The sequence below is a fragment of the Rutidosis leptorrhynchoides genome, chromosome 11 (genome assembly GCF_046630445.1).
Source record: "Rutidosis leptorrhynchoides isolate AG116_Rl617_1_P2 chromosome 11, CSIRO_AGI_Rlap_v1, whole genome shotgun sequence".
Taxonomy (NCBI): Eukaryota; Viridiplantae; Streptophyta; class Magnoliopsida; order Asterales; family Asteraceae; genus Rutidosis; species Rutidosis leptorrhynchoides.
The window spans coordinates 166,656,525-166,681,737 of record NC_092343.1 but is presented as its reverse complement, the minus strand read 5'-3'; the positions used below and the strand labels follow the sequence as shown (position 1 = coordinate 166,681,737).

Sequence of the window (25,213 nt, the reverse complement as noted above, 5' to 3'; positions counted from 1 at the left end):
ATAACATCTCAGCAAGTGACTGCCTCGCATATGGACAAAAAAAATTCATATCTTACTACTCGTACTATATAAGAACTACTATATAAGAACAGGTATTTTCTCAATAGCTACCTCCAAACCTTCCACTTGTCATCTTATCATTGGTTGCAAGTTGTAGGAAGAAACTTATAACTTATCTCTCGCAAATGCAAACGTGTCCAAGGCACTAAATTAAGGAGTCCCACGTATATATTTTTAAGATCCATACGCTTTTTTTCTCTCTCTACCAATAAACCCTCTCTTCACTGTTCCGATTTACTTTTTGATTTCATCTACTTCCGATCCAGTTTTTTTTTTCCTCCAGTGGCTTTTAATCAACTTTTTTTACTTACCTTCAAGAACTTCATCTTCAAATAAACCTTTAACCACCACCTTAAATCCCTTCATTTTCTTATTTTTTATTTATTTATTTTTTCTTCTTCAACAAACATCACTATTTTGTAGATCTTAGGTTGGTACCCTTTCCAACCACCGGCATCTCGCCGGTGGTTCGGCTTTACTTGCTTTCCGTCGTAATAAGGTACAACTGCTCTTTTCTTTGTTTCTCCAGTGTCGATCGGCCTGATTCCTTCTCCGGTCACTTAAACGGCTTCCAGGCGGCGATTTCGTGCTTGTTGCTCGGGATTTGGGGTTTGTTTGAGTTTTGGAAGTTTGGTTTAGGATTCGGTTCATTGGGGATGACGGGGTTTGCTGTTGATCTCACTTGACGGTTCATCGCAGCGCTTTTTTCTTCCTAGGTGGTTGTAGGCGGCGAGTTCCTTTGGAACTCTACAGGTACTTTGGTCGATTTGGGCTTTGTGGTGGGCTTGGTGGGTTCCTGGCAGGTTTGCGGTTGTATGTGTTTATTGTTGAAATCCGGCGGATTCCGGTGGCTGGATGCCTGCGGCTACCAAGGGGCGGTCGGTGGCTGTTGGCGGCCTTGGGTGGTGGCTAGCAGTTGCTGCCGGTTTCTTGGTGGTTGCGGGTGTTGCTTATGGTTGCTGGCTGCTGCTGGCTCTGTTTGCTGGCTGCTTGGGTCCGGGGGTTTGTAAATGTCCTTAGAAAATTTGGCGGAGATGACTGGTCCCTATATGGTTTGATTCTGTAGTTAGTGCTGTTTTGTTGCTGCTAATTTGGGTCATTCATTCCATTTTTCCCGTCATCGGGTCTTTAGTGGGCTGGATGTTGTTGCCGGCGTTGTTGACTTAGTTGACTTCGGTAAATAGGCCTCGGGTTAGGTGTTCTTAGGTTGCCCGGTGATTGGTTTGGATTGGCGGTTTCTGAGGAGTGATGATGCGGGGTTGGATACGGGCTCAGGTTTTTGTGTATGTTTTAGGCTTAGATTTGATGATTTGTTTGTTTGTCATTTCTTTTATACTTTCATTATTGCTCGCTTTGCAGTAGTCGTTCATAATGTTTAGAACGAACAGAGTGAGAGACAATGAGTTTTGGTCATTTGTGACCAAGTACTCCCACCACAGATCGTTATGATCTGCTCAATGTTGTTACACTGGAATCTCGGTTCTATTATATATACATATTAATATTTTCGCTAAAAAAAAATATATATATATTTTTAAGATCCACGTATCCATATTTTATTACAGTTCAAATCAATGACTTAAAAACTGATTTGAAGAAGCCCAACAAAGCTCCCACATTTTCTTTAAGGTCGACTCATATTTGATATTTATTCTCATCACATTTTTCATCAGTTATATATTATGCACAACAAAAACATTCATATATATATATATATATATACATATATATATATATATATATATATATATATATATATATATATATATATATATATATATATATATATATATATATATATATATATATATATATTAATATATTAGACGGATCAAATGACAAATTTTTTGGTGTGAGAACCCTAAGAACTCAAAAATACACTGAAATTCGAACAAAAAAAGGGAAAATCGAGCAAAAAAAGTGGCGGGCGAGCAAAAAAAGGAGAATTCGAGTAAAAAGGGGCAAAGTCGAACAAAAAAGAAGGCGGCCGAACAAAAAAACGAAAGTCGAACAAAAATTATGATATTCGAACAGAAATGTGTTCTACGTTTTTGATAGTCGAAAAAAAATGTAGAAAACAGTGGTAGTCGAACAAAAATATTGAAATTCGAACAAAAATGTGTTCTACATTTTTGTAATTCGAACAAATTTTTTTTTTTTGCTCGACTATGAATTTTCGTTCGTCCGTGTTTTTGATTTTTGCCGGAATTTCCTTTTTTTGCTCGCCCGCCACTTTTTTTGCTCGAATTTCAGTGTAATTGGAGTTCCTAGAGTTCTCACACTAAAAAAGTTCTCACTCACTGGATCATATATATATATATATATATATATATATATATATATATATATATATATATATATATATATATATATATATATAGGGGCAGGATCAATGCGGAAGTAACCAATCGGGGGAAGCAAAATTTTTTTTTCGTTTTTTTGGAATTTTTTTTCCGACATCAAGATCACAAGAAAATATGAACATTTAGAAAAGACACTTCGTGATGAATGTTATTATTAATTATGCGGGAAAACGATCGACAAAAATAACATTCAAGATAATATTGTTCGTGAAGAATGTGAACGCTTTTTTTTCTCATGTTTTGTGAAGTAAAATTTAGCCCGATTTAGAGTTTAGGGTTTAAGGTTTAGGGTTTAGGGTTTGGTGTTTTGGTTACTTCCCTCTTGATCCTACCACTATATATATATATATATATATATATATATATATATATATATATATATATATATATATATATATATATATATATATATATATATATATATATAGTGTGAAATGTCCCGTTCTTATTGATTAAAAACGTTCCATATTAATTGATTTCGTTGCGAGGTTTTAACCTCTATATGAGACGTTTTTCAAGGACTGCATTCATTTTTAAAACAAACCATAACCTTTATTTCATAAATAAAGGTTTAAAAAGCTTTACGTAGATTATCAAATAATGATAATCTAAAATATCCTGTTTACACACGACCATTACATAATGGTTTACAATACAAATATGTTACATCGAAATCAGTTTCTTGAATGCAGTTTTTACACAATATCATACAAACATGGTCTCCAAATCTTGTCCTTATTTTAGTATGCAACAGCGGAAGCTCTTAGTATTCACCTGAGAATAAACATGCTTTAAATGTCAACAAAAATGTTGGTGAGTTATAGGTTTAACCTATATATATCAAATCGTAACAATAGACCACAAGATTTCATATTTCAATACACATCCCATACATAGAGATAAAAATCATTCATATGGTGAACACCTGGTAACCGACATTAACAAGATGCATATATAAGAATATCCCCATCATTCCGGGACACCCTTCGGATATGATATAAATTTCGAAGTACTAAAGCATCCGGTACTTTGGATGGGGTTTGTTAGGCCCAATAGATCTATCTTTAGGATTCGCGTCAATTAGGGTGTCTGTTCCCTAATTCTTAGATTACCAGACTTAATAAAAAGGGGCATATTCGATTTCGATAATTCAACCATAGAATGTAGTTTCACGTATTTGTGTCTATTTTGTAAATCATTTATAAAACCTGCATGTATTCTCATCCCAAAAATATTAGATTTTAAAAGTGGGACTATAACTCACTTTCACAGATTTTTACTTCGTCGGGAAGTAAGACTTGGCCACTGTTTGATTCACGAACCTATAACAATATATACATATATATCAAAGTATGTTCAAAATATATTTACAACACTTTTAATATATTTTGATGTTTTAAGTTTATTAAGTCAGCTGTCCTCGTTAGTAACCTACAACTAGTTGTCCACAGTTAGATGTACAGAAATAAATCGATAAATATTATCTTGAATCAATCCACGACCCAGTGTATACGTATCTCAGTATTGATCACAACTCAAACTATATATATTTTGGAATCAACCTCAACCCTGTATAGCTAACTCCAACATTCACATATAGAGTGTCTATGGTTGTTCCGAAATATATATAGATGTGTCGACATGATAGGTCGAAACATTGTATACGTGTCTATGGTATCTCAAGATTACATAATATACAATACAAGTTGATTAAGTTATGGGTGGAATAGATTTGTTACCAATTTTCACGTAGCTAAAATGAGAAAAATTATCCAATCTTGTTTTACCCATAACTTATTCATTTTAAATCCGTTTTGAGTGAATCAAATTGCTATGGTTTCATATTGAACTCTATTTTATGAATCTAAACAGAAAAAGTATAGGTTTATAGTCGGAAAAATAAGTTACAAGTCATTTTTGTAAAGTTAGTCATTTCAGTCGAAAGAACGACGTCTAGATGACCATTTTAGAAAATATACTTCCACTTTGAGTTTAACCATAATTTTTGGATATAGTTTCATGTTCATAATAAAAATCATTTTCTCAGAATAACAACTTTTAAATCTAAGTTTATCATAGTTTTTAATTAACTAACCCAAAACAGCCCGCGGTGTTACTACGACGGCGTAAATCCGATTTTACGGTATTTTTCGTGTTTCCAGGTTTTAAATCATTAAGTTAGCATATCATATAGATATAGAACATGTTTTTAGTTGATTTTAAAAGTCAAGTTATAAGGATTAACTTTTATTTGCGAACAAGTTTAGAATTAACTAAACTATGTTCTAGTGATTACAAGTTTAAACCTTCGAATAAGATAGCTTTATATGTATGAATCGAATGATGTTATGAACATCATTACTACCTCAAGTTCCTTGGATAAACCTACTGGAAATGAGAAAAATAGATCTAGCTTCAAAGGATCCTTGGATGGCTTGAAAGTTCTTGAAGTAGAATCATGACACGAAAACAATTTCAAGTAAGATTTCCACTCGAAATAAGATTGTTATAGTTATAGAAATTGAATTAAAGTTTGAATATAATTATTACCTTGTATTAGAAAGATAACCTACTGTAAGTAACAAAGGTTTCTTGATATTGGATGATTACTTGGAATGGATTTAGAAAACTTGGAAGTAAACTTGCAATCTTGGAAGTATTCTTGATTTTATGAAACTAGAACTTTTGGAATTTATGAAGAACACTTAGAACTTGAAGATAGAACTTGAGAGAGATCAATTAGATGAAGAAAATTGAAGAATGAAAGTGTTTGTAGGTGTTTTTGGTCGTTGGTGTATGGATTAGATATAAAGGATATGTAATTTTGTTTTCATGTAAATAAGTCATGAATGATTACTCATATTTTTGTAATTTTATGAGATATTTTATGCTAGTTGCCAAATGATGGTTCCCACATGTGTTAGGTGACTCACATGGGCTGCTAAGAGCTGATCATTGAAGTGTATATACCAATAGTACATACATCTAAAAGCTGTGTATTGTACGAGTATGAATACGGGTGCATACGAGTAGAATTGTTGATGAAACTGAACGAGGATGTAATTGTAAGCATTTTTGTTAAGTAGAAGTATTTTGATAATTGTCTTGAAGTCTTTCAAAAGTGTATGAATACATATTAAAACACTACATGTATATACATTTTAACTGAGTCGTTAAGTCATCGTTAGTCGTTACATGTAAATGTTGTTTTGAAACCTTTAGGTTAACGATCTTGTTGAATGTTGTTAACCTATTGTTTATTATAAAAAATGAGATGTTAAATTGTTATATTATCATGATATTATGATATATAATATATCTTAGTATGATGTATATACAGTTAAATGTCGTTACAACGATAATCGTTACATATATGTCTCGTTTCGAAATCATTAAGTTAGTAGTCTTATTTTTACATATGTATTTCATTGTTAATACACTTAATAATATATTTAGTTATCATTTAACATAATTAACCAAGTGTATCAATATCTTAATATGATTCATATGTACCTAGTAAGACGTTGTTATAACGATAATCGTTATATATATCGTTTTCGAGTTTCTTAAATTAATAGTCTCATTTTTATGTATATAACTCATTGTTAAAATACCTAATGAGATACATACTTATAATAAAATCATGTTAACTATATATATAACCATATATATGTCATCGTATAGTTTTTACAAGTTTTAACGTTCGTGAATCACCGGTCAACTTGGGTGGTCAATTGTCTATATGAAACCTATTTCAATTAATCAAGTCTTAACAAGTTTAATTGCTTAACATGTTGGAAACACTTAATCATGTAAATAACAATTTCATTTAATATATATATAAACATGGAAAAGTTCGGGTCACTACAGTACCTACCCGTTAAATAAATTTCGTCCCGAAATTTTAAGCAGTTGGAGGTGTTGACGTATCTTCTAGAAATAAATGCGGGTATTTCTTCTTCATCTGATCTTCTCATTCCCAGGTGAACTCGGGTCCTCTACGAGCATTCCATCGAACCTTAACAATTGGTATCTTCTCATTATTTCGACGGGTTCTTCGGTAAATTGAAGTTTTTCGTTGATTTGGATTTCGTCTAACGGAATAGTGAGATCTTCTTTAGCAAAACATTTCTTCAAATTTGAGACGTGAAAAGTGTTATGTACAGCCACGAGTTGTTGAGGTAGCTCCAGTTGGTAAGCTACTGGTCCGACACGATCTATAATCTTGAATGGTCCAATGTACCTTGGATTTAGTTTCCCCCGTTTACCAAATCGAACAATGCCTTTCCAAGGTGAAACCTTAAGCATGACCATTTCTACAATTTCAAATTCTATATCTTTTCTTTTAATGTCAGCGTAGCTCTTTTGTCGACTTTGGGCGGTTTTCAACCGTTGTTGAATTTGGATGATCTTCTCGGTAGTTTCTTGTATTATCTCCGGACCCGTAATCTGTCTATCCCCCACTTCACTCCAACAAATCGGAGACCTGCACTTTCTACCATAAAGTGCTTCAAACGGCGCCATCTCAATGCTTGAATGGAAGCTGTTGTTGTAGGAAAATTCTGCTAACGGTAGATGTCGATCCCAACTGTTTCCGAAATCAATAACACATGCTCGTAGCATGTCTTCAAGCGTTTGTATCGTCCTTTCGCTCTGCCCATCAGTTTGTGGATGATAGGCAGTACTCATGTCTAGACGAGTTCCTAATGCTTGCTGTAATGTCTGCCAGAATCTTGAAATAAATCTGCCATCCCTATCAGAGATAATAGAGATTGGTATTCCATGTCTGGAGACGACTTCCTTCAAATACAGTCGTGCTAACTTCTCCATCTTGTCATCTTCTCTTATTGGCAGGAAGTGTGCTGATTTGGTGAGACGGTCAACTATTACCCAAATAGTATCAAAACCACTTGCAGTCCTTGGCAATTTAGTGATGAAATCCATGGTAATGTTTTCCCATTTCCATTCCAGGATTTCGGGTTGTTGAAGTAGACCTGATGGTTTCTGATGCTCAGCTTTGACCTTAGAACACGTCAAACATTCTCCTACGTATTTAGCAACATCGGCTTTCATACCCGGCCACCAAAAATGTTTCTTGAGATCCTTGTACATCTTCCCCGTTCCAGGATGTATTGAGTATCTGGTTTTATGAGCTTCTCTAAGTACCATTTCTCTCATATCTCCAAATTTTGGTACCCAAATCCTTTCAGCCCTATACCGGGTTCCGTCTTCCCGAATATTAAGATGCTTCTCCGATCCTTTGGGTATTTCATCCTTTAAATTTCCCTCTTTTAAAACTCCTTGTTGCGCCTCCTTTATTTGAGTAGTAAGGTTAGTGTGAATCATTATATTCATAGATTTTACTCGAATGGGTTCTCTGTCCTTTCTGTTCAAGGCGTCGGCTACCACATTTGCCTTCCCCGGGTGGTAACGAATCTCAAAGTCGTAATCATTCAACAATTCAATCCACCTACGCTGCCTCATATTTAGTTGTTTCTGATTAAATATGTGTTGAAGACTTTTGTGGTCGGTATATATAATACTTTTGACCCCATATAAGTAGTGCATCCAAGTCTTTAATGCAAAAACAACCGCGCCTAATTCTAAATCATGCGTCGTATAATTTTGTTCGTGAATCTTCAATTGTCTAGACGCATAAGCAATCACCTTCGTTCGTTGCATTAATACACAACCGAGACCTTGCTTGCGTCACAATAAATCACAAAATCATCATTCCCTTCAGGCAATGACAATATAGGTGCCGTAGTTAGCTTTTTCTTCAATAACTGAAACGCTTTCTCTTGTTCATCCTTCCATTCAAATTTCTTCCCTTTATGCGTTAATGCAGTCAAGGGTTTTGCTATTCTGGAAAAGTCTTGGATGAATCTTATGTAGTAACCAGCTAGTCCTAAAAACTGGTGTATGTGTTTCGGAGTTTTCGGGGTTTCCCACTTTTTAATAGTTTCTATCTTTGCCGGATCCACCTTAATACCTTCTTTGTTCACTATGTGATCGAGGAATTGAACTTCTTCCAACCAAAATGCACACTTTGAAAACTTAGCATACAATTCTTCCTTCCTCAATACTTCTAACACCTTTCTCAAATGTTCACCGTGTTCTTGGTCATTCTTTGAGTAAATAAGTATGTCATCAATGAAAATAATGACAAACTTGTCAAGGTATGGTCCACACACTCGGTTCATAAGGTTCATGAACACAGCTGGTGCATTAGTTAAACCAAACGGCATGACCATAAACTCGTAATGACCGTAACGTGTTCTGAAAGCAGTCTTTGGAATACCATCTTCTTTCACCCGCATTTGATGATACCCGGAACGTAAGTCAATCTTTGAATAAACAGATGAGCCTTGTAGTTGATCAAATAAGTCGTCGATTCTCGGTAGTGGGTAGCGGTTCTTGATGGTAAGTTTGTTCAACTCTCGGTAGTCGATACACAACCTGAATGTACCATCTTTCTTCTTGACAAACAAAACAGGAGCTCCCCACGGTGATGTGCTTGGTCGAATGAAATCACGCTCTAAAAGTTCTTGTAATTGGCTTTGTAGTTCTTTCATCTCGCTGGGTGCGAGTCTGTAAGGAGCACGAGCTATTGGTGCAGCTCCTGGTACAAGATCTATTTGAAATTTAACGGATCGATGTGGGGGTAATCCCGGTAATTCTTTCGGAAATACATCGGGAAATTCTTTTGCGACGGGAACATCATTGATGCTCTTTTCTTCAGTTTGTACTTTCTCGACGTGTGTTAGAACAACATAGCAATCTTTTCTTATTAGTTTTTGTGCCTTCAAATTACTAATAAGATGTAGCTTCGTGTTGCCCTTTTCTCCGTACACCATTAAGGGTTTTCCTTTTTCTCGTATAATGCGAATTGCATTTTTGTAACAAACGATCTCTGCTTTCACTTCTTTCAACCAGTCCATACCGATTATCACATCAAAACTCCCTAACTCTACTGGTATCAAGTCAATCTTAAATGTTTCGCTAACCAGTTTAATTTCTCGATTCCGACATATATTATCTGCTGAAATTAATTTACCATTTGCTAATTCGAGTAAAAATTTACTATCCAAAGGCGTCAATGGACAACTTAATTTAGCACAAAAATCTCTACTCATATAGCTTCTATCCGCACCCGAATCAAATAAAACGTAAGCAGATTTATTGTCAATAATAAACGTACCCGTAACAAGCTCCGGGTCTTCCTGTGCCTCTGCCGCATTAATATTGAAAACTCTTTCGCGGCCTTGTCCATTCGTGTTCTCCTGGTTCGGGCAATTTCTAATAATGTGGCCCGGTTTTCCACATTTATAACAAAATACATTGGCATAACTTGCTCTGACACTACTTGCTCCGCCATTACTCGTTCCGACACTATTTGTTCCTTTCGTTCTGTTAACCCCTGGTCCGTAGACCTCACACTTCGCCGCGCTATGACCATTTCTTTTACACCTGTTGCAAAATTTGGTGCAGAACCCCGAGTGATACTTTTCACACCTTTGGCATAGCTGCTTCTGATTGTTGTTGTTGTTGCGATTGTTATTGTTGTTGGGACGATTGTTGTAGTTGCTGTTGTTGTTGTTGTTGTTGTTGTTGTTGGGCCGTTTGTTGTTGTTGCGATTGTTGGGATAATTGTTGCGATTATTATTGTAATTGCTGTTGTTGTTGTATTGGTGATTCTTATCACCGTTTTTCTCCCACTTTCTTTTGACTTGCTTCACATTGGCCTCTTCAGCCGTCTGTTCTTTAATTCTTTCCTCAATCTGGTTCACTAGTTTATGAGCCATTCTACATGCATGTTGTATGGAGGCGGGCTCGTGTGAACTTATATCTTCTTGGATTCTTTCCGGTAATCCTTTCACAAACTCGTCGATCTTCTCTTCCTCATTTTCGAACGCTCCCGGACATAATAGGCACAATTCTGTGAATCGTCTTTCGTACGTGGTAATATCAAATCCTTGGGTTCGTAACCCTCTAAGTTCTGTCTTGAGCTTATTGACCTCGGTTCTGGGACGGTACTTCTCGTTCATCAAGTGCTTGAATGCTGACCACGGTAGTGCGTACGCATCATCTTGTCCCACTTGCTCTAGATAGGTATTCCACCATGTTAACGCAGAACCTGTGAAGGTATGCGTAGCGTACTTCACTTTGTCCTCTTCAGTACAATTACTTATGGCAAACACCGATTCGATGTTCTCGGTCCACTGTTTCAATCCGATCGGTCCTTCGGTTCCATCAAATTCCAAAGGTTTGCAGGCAGTGAATTCTTTGTAGGTGCATCCTACACGATTTCCTGTACTGCTAGATCTAAGGTTATTGTTGGTATGTAGCGCAGCCTGTACTGCGGCTATGTTTGAAGCTAGAAAAGTACGGAATTCCTCTTCATTCATATTCACGGTGTGTCGAGTAGTCGGTGCCATTTCCTTCAAAATAGTCAAATGGAACAAGTTAATCATACAGAATATTAAGAGTAGTTAATAGTTTTTCGTAGCATAATATGAACTCATTTATAAAAGCTTTTTCTTTATATTAGTGTTTTATAAGTTTAAATTCGGGTAGTACCTACCCGTTAAGTTCATACTTAGTAGCTAATATACAATTCAACTACTACAATTCTATATGAAAAACTGATTATAATAATATTTCGCGTTCAAACTTTTATGCAATATTTTACAAACTTACAATACCGCTTATTTTACATAAAGCATGAAATATAGCACACAATAACTTTGATACAAGATAGTTGTGAAGATAATTCTAGCTAGTACACAAGTCATTCAGCAAAGGCAATAAAGACACGTAATTCATACTTCCATAAACACGTCATGCATTCTGTTTTTACTAGGACTACTTCCCATCCTTGGTCTTGTGGAACATAACCGTTATGGCCGTTGATAAGACAGCGTGTTGTAATATCTCAAAGGGACGAGGGTTACGTAATGACCAACAGTCTCGTAATAACCTAAAAACCTCATTTCTTACCCCAATTACCGACTCCGTCACTTGTGGGAACATTTTGTTTAATAGCTGTAGCCCGATGTTCTTTTTCTCACTTTGGTGAGAAGCGAACATTACTAACCTGTAAGCATAGCATGCTTCTTTATGTTGCATGTTAGCCGCTTTTTCTAAATCATGAAGTCCTATATTCGGATACATTGAGTCAAAATAATTTCTTAACCCCGTTGCGTAAAATAGCATTTGGGTTCCCCGCAATATATGCGTCAAAGTAAACACATCGTAACTTATGGGTTTCCCAATGTGATATCCCCCATCTTTCAAACGAAAGTCTCTTATAAACCAAGACATTCTTGGAACGTTCTTCGAATGTCTTACAAACTGATCTCGCCTTAAATAGTTGTGCCGAGGAATTCTTACCAACTCTAGACAAGATTTCATCAATCATGTCTCCGGGTAGGTCTCTTAAAATATTGGGTTGTCTATCCATTTTGTGTTTTTAAACTATAAAATAGACAAGAGTTAGATTCATAAAAAAATACTTATTAATACAAGCAATTTTTACATATATCATAAAGCATAAGCACACTATATTACATATATTACACCACACGAATACAACTATCTTATTCCGACTCGCTCGTTTCTTCTTCTTCGGTTTTGGTTTGTTTTGCCAAGTTTCTAGGGATATATGATGTTCCCCTAATACTAGCTGTCGTTTTCCACAACGGTTTAGAAAAACCTGGTGGTTTAGAGGTTCCCGGGTCATTGTTACAACTTAAGGACTTCGGGGGTTGACGATACATATAAAGTTCATCGGGGTTGGAATTAGATTTCTCTATTTTTATGCCCTTTCCCTTATTATTTTCTTTTGCTTTTTTAAATTCAGTTGGGGTAATTTCTATAACATCATCGGAATTCTCGTCGGAATCCGATTCATCGGAGAATTGGTAATCCTCCTAATATTTTGCTTCCTTGGCGGAAACACCATTGACCATAATTAACCTTGATCGGTTGGTTGAGGATTTTCTTTTACTTAACCGTTTTATTATTTCCCCCACCGGTTCTATTTCCTCCTCCGGTTCCTCCTCTTCCGGTTCTGATTCTTCTTCCGGTTCTGATTCTTCTTCCGGTTCCTCTTCTGGAACTTGTGAATCAGTCCAATATATATTTGACTCTTCGTTATTATTAGGTGAGTCAATGGGATTTGTACTAGAGGTAGACATCTATCACACAATATCAAACATGTTAAGAGATTAATATATCACATAATATATACATGTTAATAATATATAGTTTTCAACAAAAATGTTAAGCAATCATTTTTAAAGAAAACACGGTCGAAGTCCAGACTCACTAATGCATCCTAACAAACTCGATAAGACACACTAATACAAATTTTCTGGTTCTCTAAGACCAACGCTCGGATACCAACTGAAATGTCCCGTTCTTATTGATTAAAAACGTTTCATATTAATTGATTTCGTTGCGAGGTTTTGACCTCTATATGAGACATTTTTCAAGGACTGCATTCATTTTTAAAACAAACCATAACCTTTATTTCATAAATAAAGGTTTGAAAAGCTTTACGTAGATTATCAAATAATGATAATCTAAAATATCCTGTTTACACACGACCATTACATAATGGTTTACAATACAAATATGTTACATCGAAATCATTTTCTTGAATGCAGTTTTTACACAATATCATACGAACATGGACTCCAAATCTTGTCCTTATTTTAGTATGCAACAGCGGAAGCTCTTAGTATTCACCTGAGAATAAACATGCTTTAAACGTCAACAAAAATGTTGGTGAGTTATAGGTTTAACCTATATATATCAAATCGTAACAATAGACCACAAGATTTCATATTTCAATACACATCCATACATAGAGATAAAAATCATTCATATGGTGAACACCTGGTAACCGACATTAACAAGATGCATATATAAGAATATCCCCATCATTCCGGGACACCCTTCGGATATGATATAAATTTCGAAGTACTAAAGCATCCGGTACTTTGGATGGGGTTTGTTAGGCCCAATAGATCTATCTTTAGGATTCGCGTCAATTAGGGTGTCTGTTCCCTAATTCTTAGATTACCAGACTTAATAAAAAGGGGCATATTCGATTTCGATAATTCAACCATAGAATGTAGTTTCACGTACTTGTGTCTATTTTGTAAATCATTTATAAAACCTGCATGTATTCTCATCCCAAAAATATTAGATTTTAAAAGTGGGACTATAACTCACTTTCACAGATTTTTACTTCGTCGGGAAGTAAGACTTGGCCACTGGTTGATTCACGAACCTATAACAATATATACATATATATCAAAGTATGTTCAAAATATATTTACAACACTTTTAATATATTTTGATGTTTTAAGTTTATTAAGTCAGCTGTCCTCGTTAGTAACCTACAACTAGTTGTCCACAGTTAGATGTACAGAAATAAATCGATAAATATTATCTTGAATCAATCCACGACCCAGTGTATACGTATCTCAGTATTGATCACAACTCAAACTATATATATTTTGGAATCAACCTCAACCCTGTATAGCTAACTCCAACATTCACATATAGAGTGTCTATGGTTGTTCCGAAATATATATAGATGTGTCGACATGATAGGTCGAAACATTGTATAGGTGTCTATGGTATCTCAAGATTACATAATATACAATACAAGTTGATTAAGTTATGGTTGGAATAGATTTGTTACCAATTTTCACGTAGCTAAAATGAGAAAAATTATCCAATCTTGTTTTACCCATAACTTATTCATTTTAAATCCGTTTTGAGTGAATCAAATTACAAAGGTTTCAAATTGAACTCTATTTTATGAATCTAAACAGAAAAAGTATAGGTTTATAGTTGAAAAAATAAGTTATAAGTCATTTTTGTAAAGGTAGTCATTTCAGTCGAAAGAACGACGTCTAGATGACCATTTTAGAAAACATACTTCCACTTTGAGTTTAACCATAATTTTTGGATATAGTTTCATGTTCATAATAAAAATCATTTTTCCAGAATAACAACTTTTAAATCAAAGTTTATCATAGTTTTTAATTAACTAACCCAAAACAGCCCGCGGTGTTACTACGACGGCGTAAATCCGATTTTACGGTATTTTTCGTGTTTCCAGGTTTTAAATCATTAAGTTAGCATATCATATAGATATAGAACATGTGTTTAGTTGATTTTAAAAGTCAAGTTAGAAGGATTAACTTTTATTTGCGAACAAGTTTAGAATTAACTAAACTATGTTGTAGTGATTACAAGTTTAAACCTTCGAATAAGATAGCTTTATATGTATGAATCTGTGATGACCCGGAAATTTTGACTAAATTTAAACTTAATCTTTGTATGATTAACATTTCCGACACGATAAGCAAAGTCAGTAAAACTGAATCTCAAAATTTTTGAATTACTTTTATATATTTAAATACCCTTCGGTTGTTTTCGACGATTCGCGAACAATTATATGTAAATAGATACATATATACTATAACATGAAAAGGTAACAATGTATTAATTGTTTGATACCGTACATTAAACTTATTGGTTTAAATATCTATTTGAATGTATATGATAAGTTGAAATATTTATTATTAAAATTTATTTATAAATAACTTCCAATGTGTATTTAAAAACTGATTTATGTATATTAAAAAGATATATACATATATATTATAAACGATAGTAACATTCGTTTATTGATTCAATTGATATTTAGATAAGTTAACTAAAGCGTTTAAGATGAACCAGTTAAACACTAATTTGCTACAGTGTTTTCAAATTGCCACATTACTCAAAATGCTACAGTGTTTTCGAAAATCACTATTTGCTACAGTGAAATTGACTTGCTACAGTGAATTGCTACACTAAAACACTATTTCAAAATGAAAATGCATATATTATATATATATTAACAAATAGCGAGGCGATGATTTATAGAAGTAAATGACCAAAACATTTGAAAGTTTAAGTTATACTATGAGTGGTATAGTTTATGAATAATTTAAGGCTATATTTTGACAAAGGTACGTGACACGAAACGTAAAATGCAAGTGTTCTAAAGGTACGAAAGGACATTCGAAAAATCAGAACCGGGACATAAGTCGAGTGATGACGTACGACTTATCGGAACAAAAATTACAAGTCAACTATGCACATGAATTTAATATAATATATAATTAATTATATTAATTATATATTATATTTATATTAATTTAATATTATGTCGACAAACAAGAAAATAAAAATTTGTGAGCTGGAATCTGAGGCCATGCGATCGCATGGCCACAAGCCTATAAATCCATGCAATCGCATGGAGGCAAAAGTCTGGCCTGATGCTATAAAATGGCATTTTGCTCGACACATTAACACACACACATGCATATTACTCCGTATTTATTTTATTATTATTATTATTATTATTATTATTATTATTATTATTATTATTATTATTATTATTATTATTATTAATATTATTATTAAGATTAATATTATTAATAATCTTATTATTATTATTAATTAGTATTATACATAAAATACTACGACGAGGTTATGAGCTTGTCACTTTCAAAATGGTTTCCAAGCGAGCTAGAGCTAAGAAAATTATGGGTTATTGCCAAGAAAATTATGGGTAATGTTCGGGGGTATTTTTGTAAATCAAACCTCGTGTTTATCATCTCCGATGCGTCTACGTGCTTTCCTACAATATTGTATATCAATATTAAACAATGAGTTTCATAAGATCCCTTTTACTCTCTACATTTTTGGGCTGAGAATACATGCAAATGCTTTATTAACCGATATACAATATTTATATGTGTGAGTTTCATTTGCTCCCTTTTTAATTGCTTTTGAAATCTATATTTTTGGGCTGAGAGTACATGCAATTTATTTTAAACGCAATGGATACAAGTACATACTAAATTCTACACCGAGTTTGAACCGAAAATTCCTTAGCTTTGGTAACTAGTAACTGTCAGTTATAAGAACTGGTGGGCGCGAGTAGTTATATATGGATCCATAGGGCTTGATATCCCCGTCCGAGCTAGAGCACTAGCCTTTTAACGGACGTATGCTATTTGAGAAGCGTACACGTTGGTTTGCGTGTATTATTAAGATGATTATACAAAGGGTACAAATTATATAAACGTTAAAGTTTAGTTACCAGGGTGCTCAATTTTGTAGAACCGATTGATAAACGTTTCGGATGAAATAACTGAAATCTTGTGATCCACCTTTTATGTAAAACCTATTGATAAACGTTTTGAATAAAACAACTGAACTTTTGTAATCCACATTGATATACGGATTATGTGTAATATTAAAACTATGAACTCACCAACCTTTGTGTTGACACTTGAAGCATGTTTATTCTCAGGTTCCCTAGAAGTCTTTCGCTGTTTGCTTATATGTTAGACAAGCTATGTGCATGGAGTCATACATGGCATATTTTTCAAGGAAACGTTGCATTCACCAAATCATCACCATGTATCTTATTTTGACTGTATTGTCAACGGAAGTACTATTGTAAACTATTATTTACAGTGATTGTCTATATGTAGAAATCATCAGATGTTGAAAACCTTTGATTTAAATATTCATTTATGGTGTGCCTTTTCAAAAGAATGCAATGTTTACAAAACGTATCATATAGAGGTCAAATACCTCGCAATGAAATCAATGAATGACGTATTGTCCATATGGATTTGGAGCGATCGTCACAGAATCGAATGATGTTATGAACATCATTACTACCTCAAGTTCCTTGGATAAACCTACTGGAAATGAGAAAAATAGATCTAGCTTCAAAGGATCCTTGGATGGCTTGAAAGTTCTTGAAGCAGAATCATGACACGAAAACAATTTCAAGTAAGATTTTTACTCGAAATAAGATTGTTATAGTTATAGAAATTGAATTAAAGTTTGAATATGATTATTACCTTGTATTAGAAAGATAACCTACTGTAAGTAACAAAGGTTTCTTGATATTGGATGATTACTTGGAATAGATTTAGAAAACTTGGAAGTAAACTTGCAATCTTGGAAGTATTCTTGATTTTATGAAACTAGAACTTTTGGAATTTATGAAGAACACTTAGAACTTGAAGATAGAACTTGAGAGAGATAAATTAGATGAAGAAAATTGAAGAATGAAAGTGTTTGTAGGTGTTTTTGGTCGTTGGTGTATGGATTAGATATAAAGGATATGTAATTTTGTTTTCATGTAAATAAGTCATGAATGATTACTCATATTTTTGTAATTTTATGAGATATTTCATGCTAGTTGCCAAATGATGGTTCCCACATGTGTTAGGTGACTCACATGGGCTGCTAAGAGCTGATCATTGAAGTGTATATACCAATAGTACATACATCTAAAAGCTGTGTATTGTACGAGTACGAATACGGGTGCATACGAGTAGAATTGTTGATGAAACTGAACGAGGAAGTAATTGTAAGCATTTTTGTTAAGTAGAAGTATTTTGATAATTGTCTTGAAGTCTTTCAAAAGTGTATGAATACATATTAAAACACTACATGTATATACATTTTAACTGAGTCGTTAAGTCATCGTTAGTCGTTACATGTAAATGTTGTTTTGAAACCTTTAGGTTAACGATCTTGTTGAATGTTGTTAACCCATTGTTTATTATAACAAATGAGATGTTAAATTGTTATATTATCATGATATTATGATATATAATATATCTTAGTATGATGTATATACAGTTAAATGTCGTTACAACGATAATCGTTACATATATGTCTCGTTTCGAAATCATTAAGTTAGTAGTCTTATTTTTACATATGTATTTCATTGTTAATACACTTAATAATATATTTACTTATCATTTAACATAATTAACCAAGTGTATCAATATCTTAATATGATTCATATGTACCTAGTAAGACGTTGTTATAACGATAATCGTTATATATATCGTTTTCGAGTTTCTTAAATTAATAGTCTCATTTTTATGTATATAACTCATTGTTAAAATACCTAATGAGATACATACTTATAATAAAATCATGTTAACTATATATATAACCATATATATGTCATCGTATAGTTTTTACAAGTTTTAACGTTCGTGAATCACCGGTCAACTTGGGTGGTCAATTGTCTATATGAAACCTATTTCAATTAATCAAGTCTTAACAAGTTTGATTGCTTAACATGTTGGAAACACTTAATTATGTAAATAACAATTTCATTTAATATATATATAAACATGAAAAAGTTCGGGTCACTACATAGTGGTAGGATCAAGAGAGAAGTAACCATTCTGGGGGAAGCAAAAACTTTTTTTTTTCGTTTTTTGAAAAAACTTTGTTCACGAACATTATAAATGAGATGAAAATATGAACATTTAGTAGAGACACTTTGTGATAAATGTTTTTATTTTAGCGGGAAAGCGCTCGAAAAAGTAATATATAACAATTATCGTGTTTTTCGAGCGTATTTTGAGGTTTTAGCTATTGGGGTTTAGATATTAGGGTTTAGATATTAGTGTTTATAAGGTTTAGAATTCGGGTTTAGAAATTTAGGGTTTAGGGTTTAGATTTAGGGTTTAGTTTTAGGATTTAGATTGAGTTTTTAACACGAACGGTTTAGAGTTTAGAGTTTAGGGTTTAGGGTTTAGGGTTTAGGGTTTAGGGTTTGGTGTTTGGTGTTTTGGGTTTATTCCATAAACCCAAAACACCAAACCCTAAACCCTAAACCCTAAACCCTAAACTCTAAATCGGGCTAAATTTTACTTCACAAAACATGAAAAAAAAACGTTCATATTCTTCACGAACAATATTATCTTGAATGTTATTTTTGTCGATCGTTTTCCCGCCTAAATAATAACATTCATCACGAAGTGTCTCTTGTAAATGTTCATATTTTCGTGTGATCTTGATGCCGGAAAAAAAAAATTCAAAAAAAATGAATTTTTTTTTTTTTTTGCTTCCCCTTTCCCCCCGATTGGTTACTTCCCCATTGATCCTGCCCCTATATATATATATATATATATATATATATATATATATATATATATATATATATATATATATATATATATATATATATATATATATATATATATATATATATATATATAATGAAAGGATCTAGATAGATATTGACATAGGAGAGAACTCATAGCACCATGTTATTTCACTTATTTCACTTACATGCCGAGCCTTTTTTAACACCATGTTATTTCACTCATATTAGTAAGAGTATTTTCGTTCTATCGCATCAATTCATTCCTAAACATAAATTAGGGTTTAGAAATTAGGGTTTATTAATTAGAGTTTAGAAATTAGGGTTTAGGGTTTAGATTTAGGATTTAGATTGAGGTTTTTTAACACGAACGGTTTAGAGTTTAAGGTTTAGGATTTAGGGTTTTGAGTTTGGGGACTAAACCCAAAACGCTTAACCCTAAACCCTAAACTCTAAATCGAGCTAAATTTTGAAAAAAATTCGGAAAAAATATATTCCACGTCAGCAAATTGACTGCCACGTCAGCCAGACTGACTACCACGTCATCACATACTGAGCCACGTGTCAGTCTGTGCTGATGTAGCCGTCATTCTGGCTGACGTGACATGCTGACGTGGAACAAAAAAAAAATTCAAATTTTTTTTTTCTAGCAAAAAATATTTTTTTACGAAATTTTTTTATTTATTTATTTTTGAATTTTTTTTTCAAAGAATAGGTGCATATAGTAGGTGCATGTGCATTAATATGTGAGTTCTCTAGGTTCTCTTCCTACCCAAGTTCTCAATGGATCCTCACCCTATATATATATATATATATATATATATATATATATATATATATATATATATATATATATATATATATATATATATATATATATATATATATATATATATATATATATATATATATGGGCATGATCAATGCAAGGAAGTAACCAATCGGGGGAAAGCAAAAAAAAATTTTCGTTTTTTTTATAAAAATTTTCAGCCATCAAGATCACACGAAAATATGAATATTTAAAAAAGACACTTCGTGATAAATGTTATTATTTAGGTGGAAAAACGATCGACAAAAATAACATTCAATATAATATTGATCGTGAAGAATATTAACGTTTTTTTTCTTCATGTTTTGTGAAGTAAAATTTAGCCCGATTTAGAGTTTAGGGTTTAGTGTTTTGAGTTTAGTCCATAAACCCAAAACCCTAAACCTCAAACCCTAAACCCTAAACTCTAAACCGTTCGTGTTATAAATTCAATCTAAACCCTAAGTCCTAAATTTCTAAACCCTAATATCTAAAACCTCAACATACGCTCGAAAAACACGACAATTCTTATATATTAACTCTTCGAGCGTTTTCTCTCCAAAATAAAAACATTTATCAAAAAGTGTCTTATTAATTGTTCATATTTTTATTCAATCTATAATGTTCGTGAACAAAGTTTTTTCAAAAAACAAAAAAAAAAATTAATTGCTTCCCCCGTTTCCCCCCGATTGGTTATTTTCCCCTTGATTCTACCAATTTATATATATATATATATATATATATATATATATATATATATATATATATATATATATATATATATATATATATATATATATATATATATATATATATATATATATATATATATATATATATATATATATGATTATTGAAGTTTAAACGGGTCGAGTATACGAATTTGGGTCTTTTTTCTGGTATACAGCGGGTAAGCGGATTTGTACTTAAAATCATCCTCAAACCCGAACTCGGATAAAATTTTAAGACATTCCCCATACCCAGCCCATGGACCCGCAAACCCGGCTCAAAATGTCTGGGTTTCCCATCGAGTACGAATCATTTTACCATCCCTAAGGGTGTGTTTCCAAGTTTCAAATTAAAAGAAAGTGAATGAAATGAAATGAAATGAAAGGGAGGGATGAAGAATCCTTCCAATTTGGAACGAATAAATCAAAGGAAAATTGCACTACATTTCCTTCCCCTTCATTTCACTTCCTTTCAATTAACAAACTTGAGATTTCTTCTTTCTGTAGCGACCCGACTAAATCATGTTTGACGGCGCCGACTACTTCGGTCCCGTTGCGTGGTCATAAGTCTTTATTATGACGTTTGACCAAAATATGTCGCATTCATTTCATAAGTAAAGGGATGTTTCAAGTTTACAAATGTAGTTCAAAAGATTAGTTACAATACAAAGTTTAACGTACGAATGAAACCTATGCGACACAATTTAAAGTAGTCAAAAGACGCTCCAACTATGCATACATACTCGACATCCAAGCAAGTATCAAAAAGAGTGCGGAAGCATGTATCAAGTAGCTTTCAAGGACCTGAGAAAACATATAGAAAACTGTCAACGAAAACGTTGGTGAAATCATAGGTGTTTTAGTAAACGTTGCATTTGAACCACAAGATTTAATATAATATGATTATCAAAATCATTTTCATTCCAAAGTTGTTATTTGTTTCGCGGGCACCCAATTATCAAACTTAACTGTTTTGCACCCTTTGCGTAGTGTTAGAACATACACTAGACCCGAAAATATATTTCATCCGCTAACGGTAGCGAACCGTCCGAATGAGGCTCGTCAAGCCCATGTGATCACATAATATAAGTTCACGTTTACACCCTGCAAGTGTAACTAATGATAATTGAATTGAGGATTTTCGTTCAAACCCGTACGTGGAATGTCCGTTTTCGTACTTGTGTTCAATGTATAAAAGTATGATACGTATATGTTTCTCATCCCATAGTTTAAAGCATAAAAGTTGTTTGAAAGATGGGACTATGATCTCACCTTGAGTGCACGTATGAAAAGTACTTCACAAAGTAACGTGTGCGAAGGATAGTGCTAGTCTTGACCTAAACAAATAGGTCGTATCAATAACGGTAAACACGATAGGTCAAAGATGTTCAATTAGTCCTATGGCTCGTTACGACTCGATTATGTAGCATGTGAAATCAAATTGTCAAGTTTCATGCAAGATACAAGTATAGAAACAAGTTAGGAAGGTTGCATAATCATTTGGTTAAGTTTGACAAAAAGTCAAACTTTGGTCGGTCAAAGTCAACGAAAAAGTCAACACGTTTGGGTCGGGTCCCGAACTATTTTTCTGAGGTTTTTAATCATATATGAGTATGTTAGAACAAGTTACATGTGAATCGGAGGTGCGTAGCATAGCAAACATTATTCGAAAATCGACAAAGTTGGACAGACCACTTTGGCGCGCCGCGCCATTACCTGTGCAGAGAATTCTGGCAGTTTTTAAGTTTTATGCACGAACCTAACTTCAACCAATCACCATTTATGACCCGCAAACAACCAAAGCATGTATCTTATATCATCGAAAAGGTATTTTGACAAGGAAAACAACTAAACACATTTCATCCATCACATTTACTTTTACAACAACCAAAATCACATTCAAAGCTCCTCATTAAATGCACTCAAGTTCATAAATGAAATTCGATGATTCGGCAACCAATTTACATGAATGATATGCCGTTTCGAAGGTGATCAAGCATACAATACAACCTAACACTTACAAATAACATTTCATGTCATTCAAAGCATCAAAAGTTCATTTCAAGTTCATCAAACCCTAACCCAAATCCACCAAAACCAATAATCAAGTTTACGAAGTTTTCTAAAACAACCTACACATCAATTTGAAGCTAGTGCTACTAGTAACACATTTAATACTTGCACTTTACCATAACAACAACATTTAAGCAACCAAATTACCAAATCAAACACACCAAAGTTCATATTCAAGCTAGTTACTTCAAATAACGAAATCGAGCATATAAATCATATAATCATGTTAGACTTGAGCCATAGACACTAATTAACAACTTTATAAGTTAAAAACATCAAGAACACAAAATCTAGTGATTTTAGAAAGTTACCCAAACTTGATGAAATCGGTATGGAATCGAAGAGGAAGATGAGAGGATTCCGAATATGCAATTTGTTTAGATGGATGCTTGCTCGATTTGATTTAGATGATGATTCTTAAAATTGGAGAATTGAGAGAAAATATGGAAGTAGAAGAAGAAAAGGGAAATGAAAAAGAAAAGATGGGGGTGGGGGTTGACTAGTCAAAGGCTAGTCACCTCTTTGGCATTTTGGCGAAACTAGTCCCTCAAATTCGTTTGCGGGTGCGTGAAATACCTAGACGAGATATTTTTAAAACACGTATTAACCGGAGATGTTATAAACATATAACGGGATTTAAATAGTTAAACGGAAAAGTAAACGGAAAAAGGCGGGATGTTACATTACCTACTCCTTAAACGAAATTTCGTCCCGAAATTTTAAGTAGGCGTAGTAGTCGTTGTTTCTTCCTCGGGATCTTGCGTTTCCAGAGCCGGGAATAAATGAGGGTATTTCTTTTGCATTTGATCTTGCCTTTCCCAAGTAAACTCGGGTCCCCTTTTGGCGTTCCAACGGACTTTAACAATCGGAATTCGGCTTTGTTTCAATGTCTTGACGGAGGTGTCCACAATTTCAACCGGTTCCTCCACAAAATGAAGTTTGTCATCAATAGTAAGTTCCTCGAGAGGGATGACGATATCGGGTTCGGCAAGACACTTTTTCACATTAGATACATGGAAGGTATGATGAACGGAGTTCAATTGAGGCGGAAGATTTAAACGATAAGCAACGGTTCCAATACGCTCCAAGATTTCGAAAGGACCAATATACCGCGGATTTAGCTTCCCGCGTTTCCCAAAATGGATTACACCCTTCCAAGGTGCGACTTTTAACATGACGCGATCACCGACTTGAAATTCAAGGTCGTTGCGTCTTTTGTCGGTATAGCACTTTTGACGACTCCGGGCCGTCCGAAGCCTATCTCGTATTTGAATGATCTTCTCGGTGGTTTCGTGAATGAGTTCGGGTCCGGTGATTTGTACGTCACCTATTTCGGCCCAACAAAGAGGAGAACGGCATTTTCGGCTATATAATGCTTCGAATGGGGCGGCTTTTATACTCGCGTGATAACTATTGTTGTAAGAGAACTCGGCGAGAGGTAAGTGCTTGTCCCAAGCTTTTCCAAAATCAACCACGCAAGCTCGTAACATGTCCTCTAAGGTTTGAATTTTACGTTCGCTTTGTCCATCGATTTGAGGATGATATGCGGTGCTCATGTCTAAACGCGTTACCAACGCTTCTTGCAAGGTAAGCCAAAATCTAGAAACAAAACGGCCATCTCGGTCGGAGATAATCGATAAAGGTACACCGTGTTGGGCTACGATCTCCTTGATATAAAGTCGTGCAAGTTTCTCCATTTTGTCGGTCTCCTTCATGGCGAGAAAGTGTGCGGATTTGGTGAGACGGTCAACAATAACCCAAATGGTATCATAACCGCCCGTCGTTTTTGGTAGTTTGGTGATAAAATTCATTGTTATTCTTTCCCACTTCCATTGCGGGATTTCGGGTTGTTGAAGTAATCCGGACGGTCTTTGGTGTTCGGCTTTGACTTTGGAACATATCAAACACTTGGAAACATAAGTAGCTACGTCCCTTTTGATGTTCGGCCACCAATATAGTTGTTTAAGGTCGTTGTACATCTTATTGGCACCGGGGTGAATCGAGTATCGTGACTTATGGGCTTCATCTAAAATAAGGCTTCGTAGGTCCCCATAACTAGGCACCCAAATCCTTCCGGCGAAATATCGGAGTCCGGTCTCTCTAATTTTGAATCGAGAGGCGAGAATGTTCAAGAGCTCGTGTGAAACGTTTTCATCCTTGAGAGCCTCATCTTGGG

General features: G+C 34.1%; 1 protein-coding gene across 1 annotated transcript in view; it reads left to right on the top strand.

Moving 5' to 3' along the window:
- The first annotated feature begins 915 nt into the window (after positions 1 to 915).
- LOC139875228 (uncharacterized) overlaps positions 916 to 25,213 on the top strand; it is a 55,352-nt gene continuing 31,054 nt past the window's right edge. The window contains exon 1 of the mRNA XM_071862570.1: positions 916 to 1,062. Coding sequence (XP_071718671.1) covers positions 916 to 1,062 — 147 coding nt within the window. The remainder of the gene's footprint in view (positions 1,063 to 25,213) is intronic.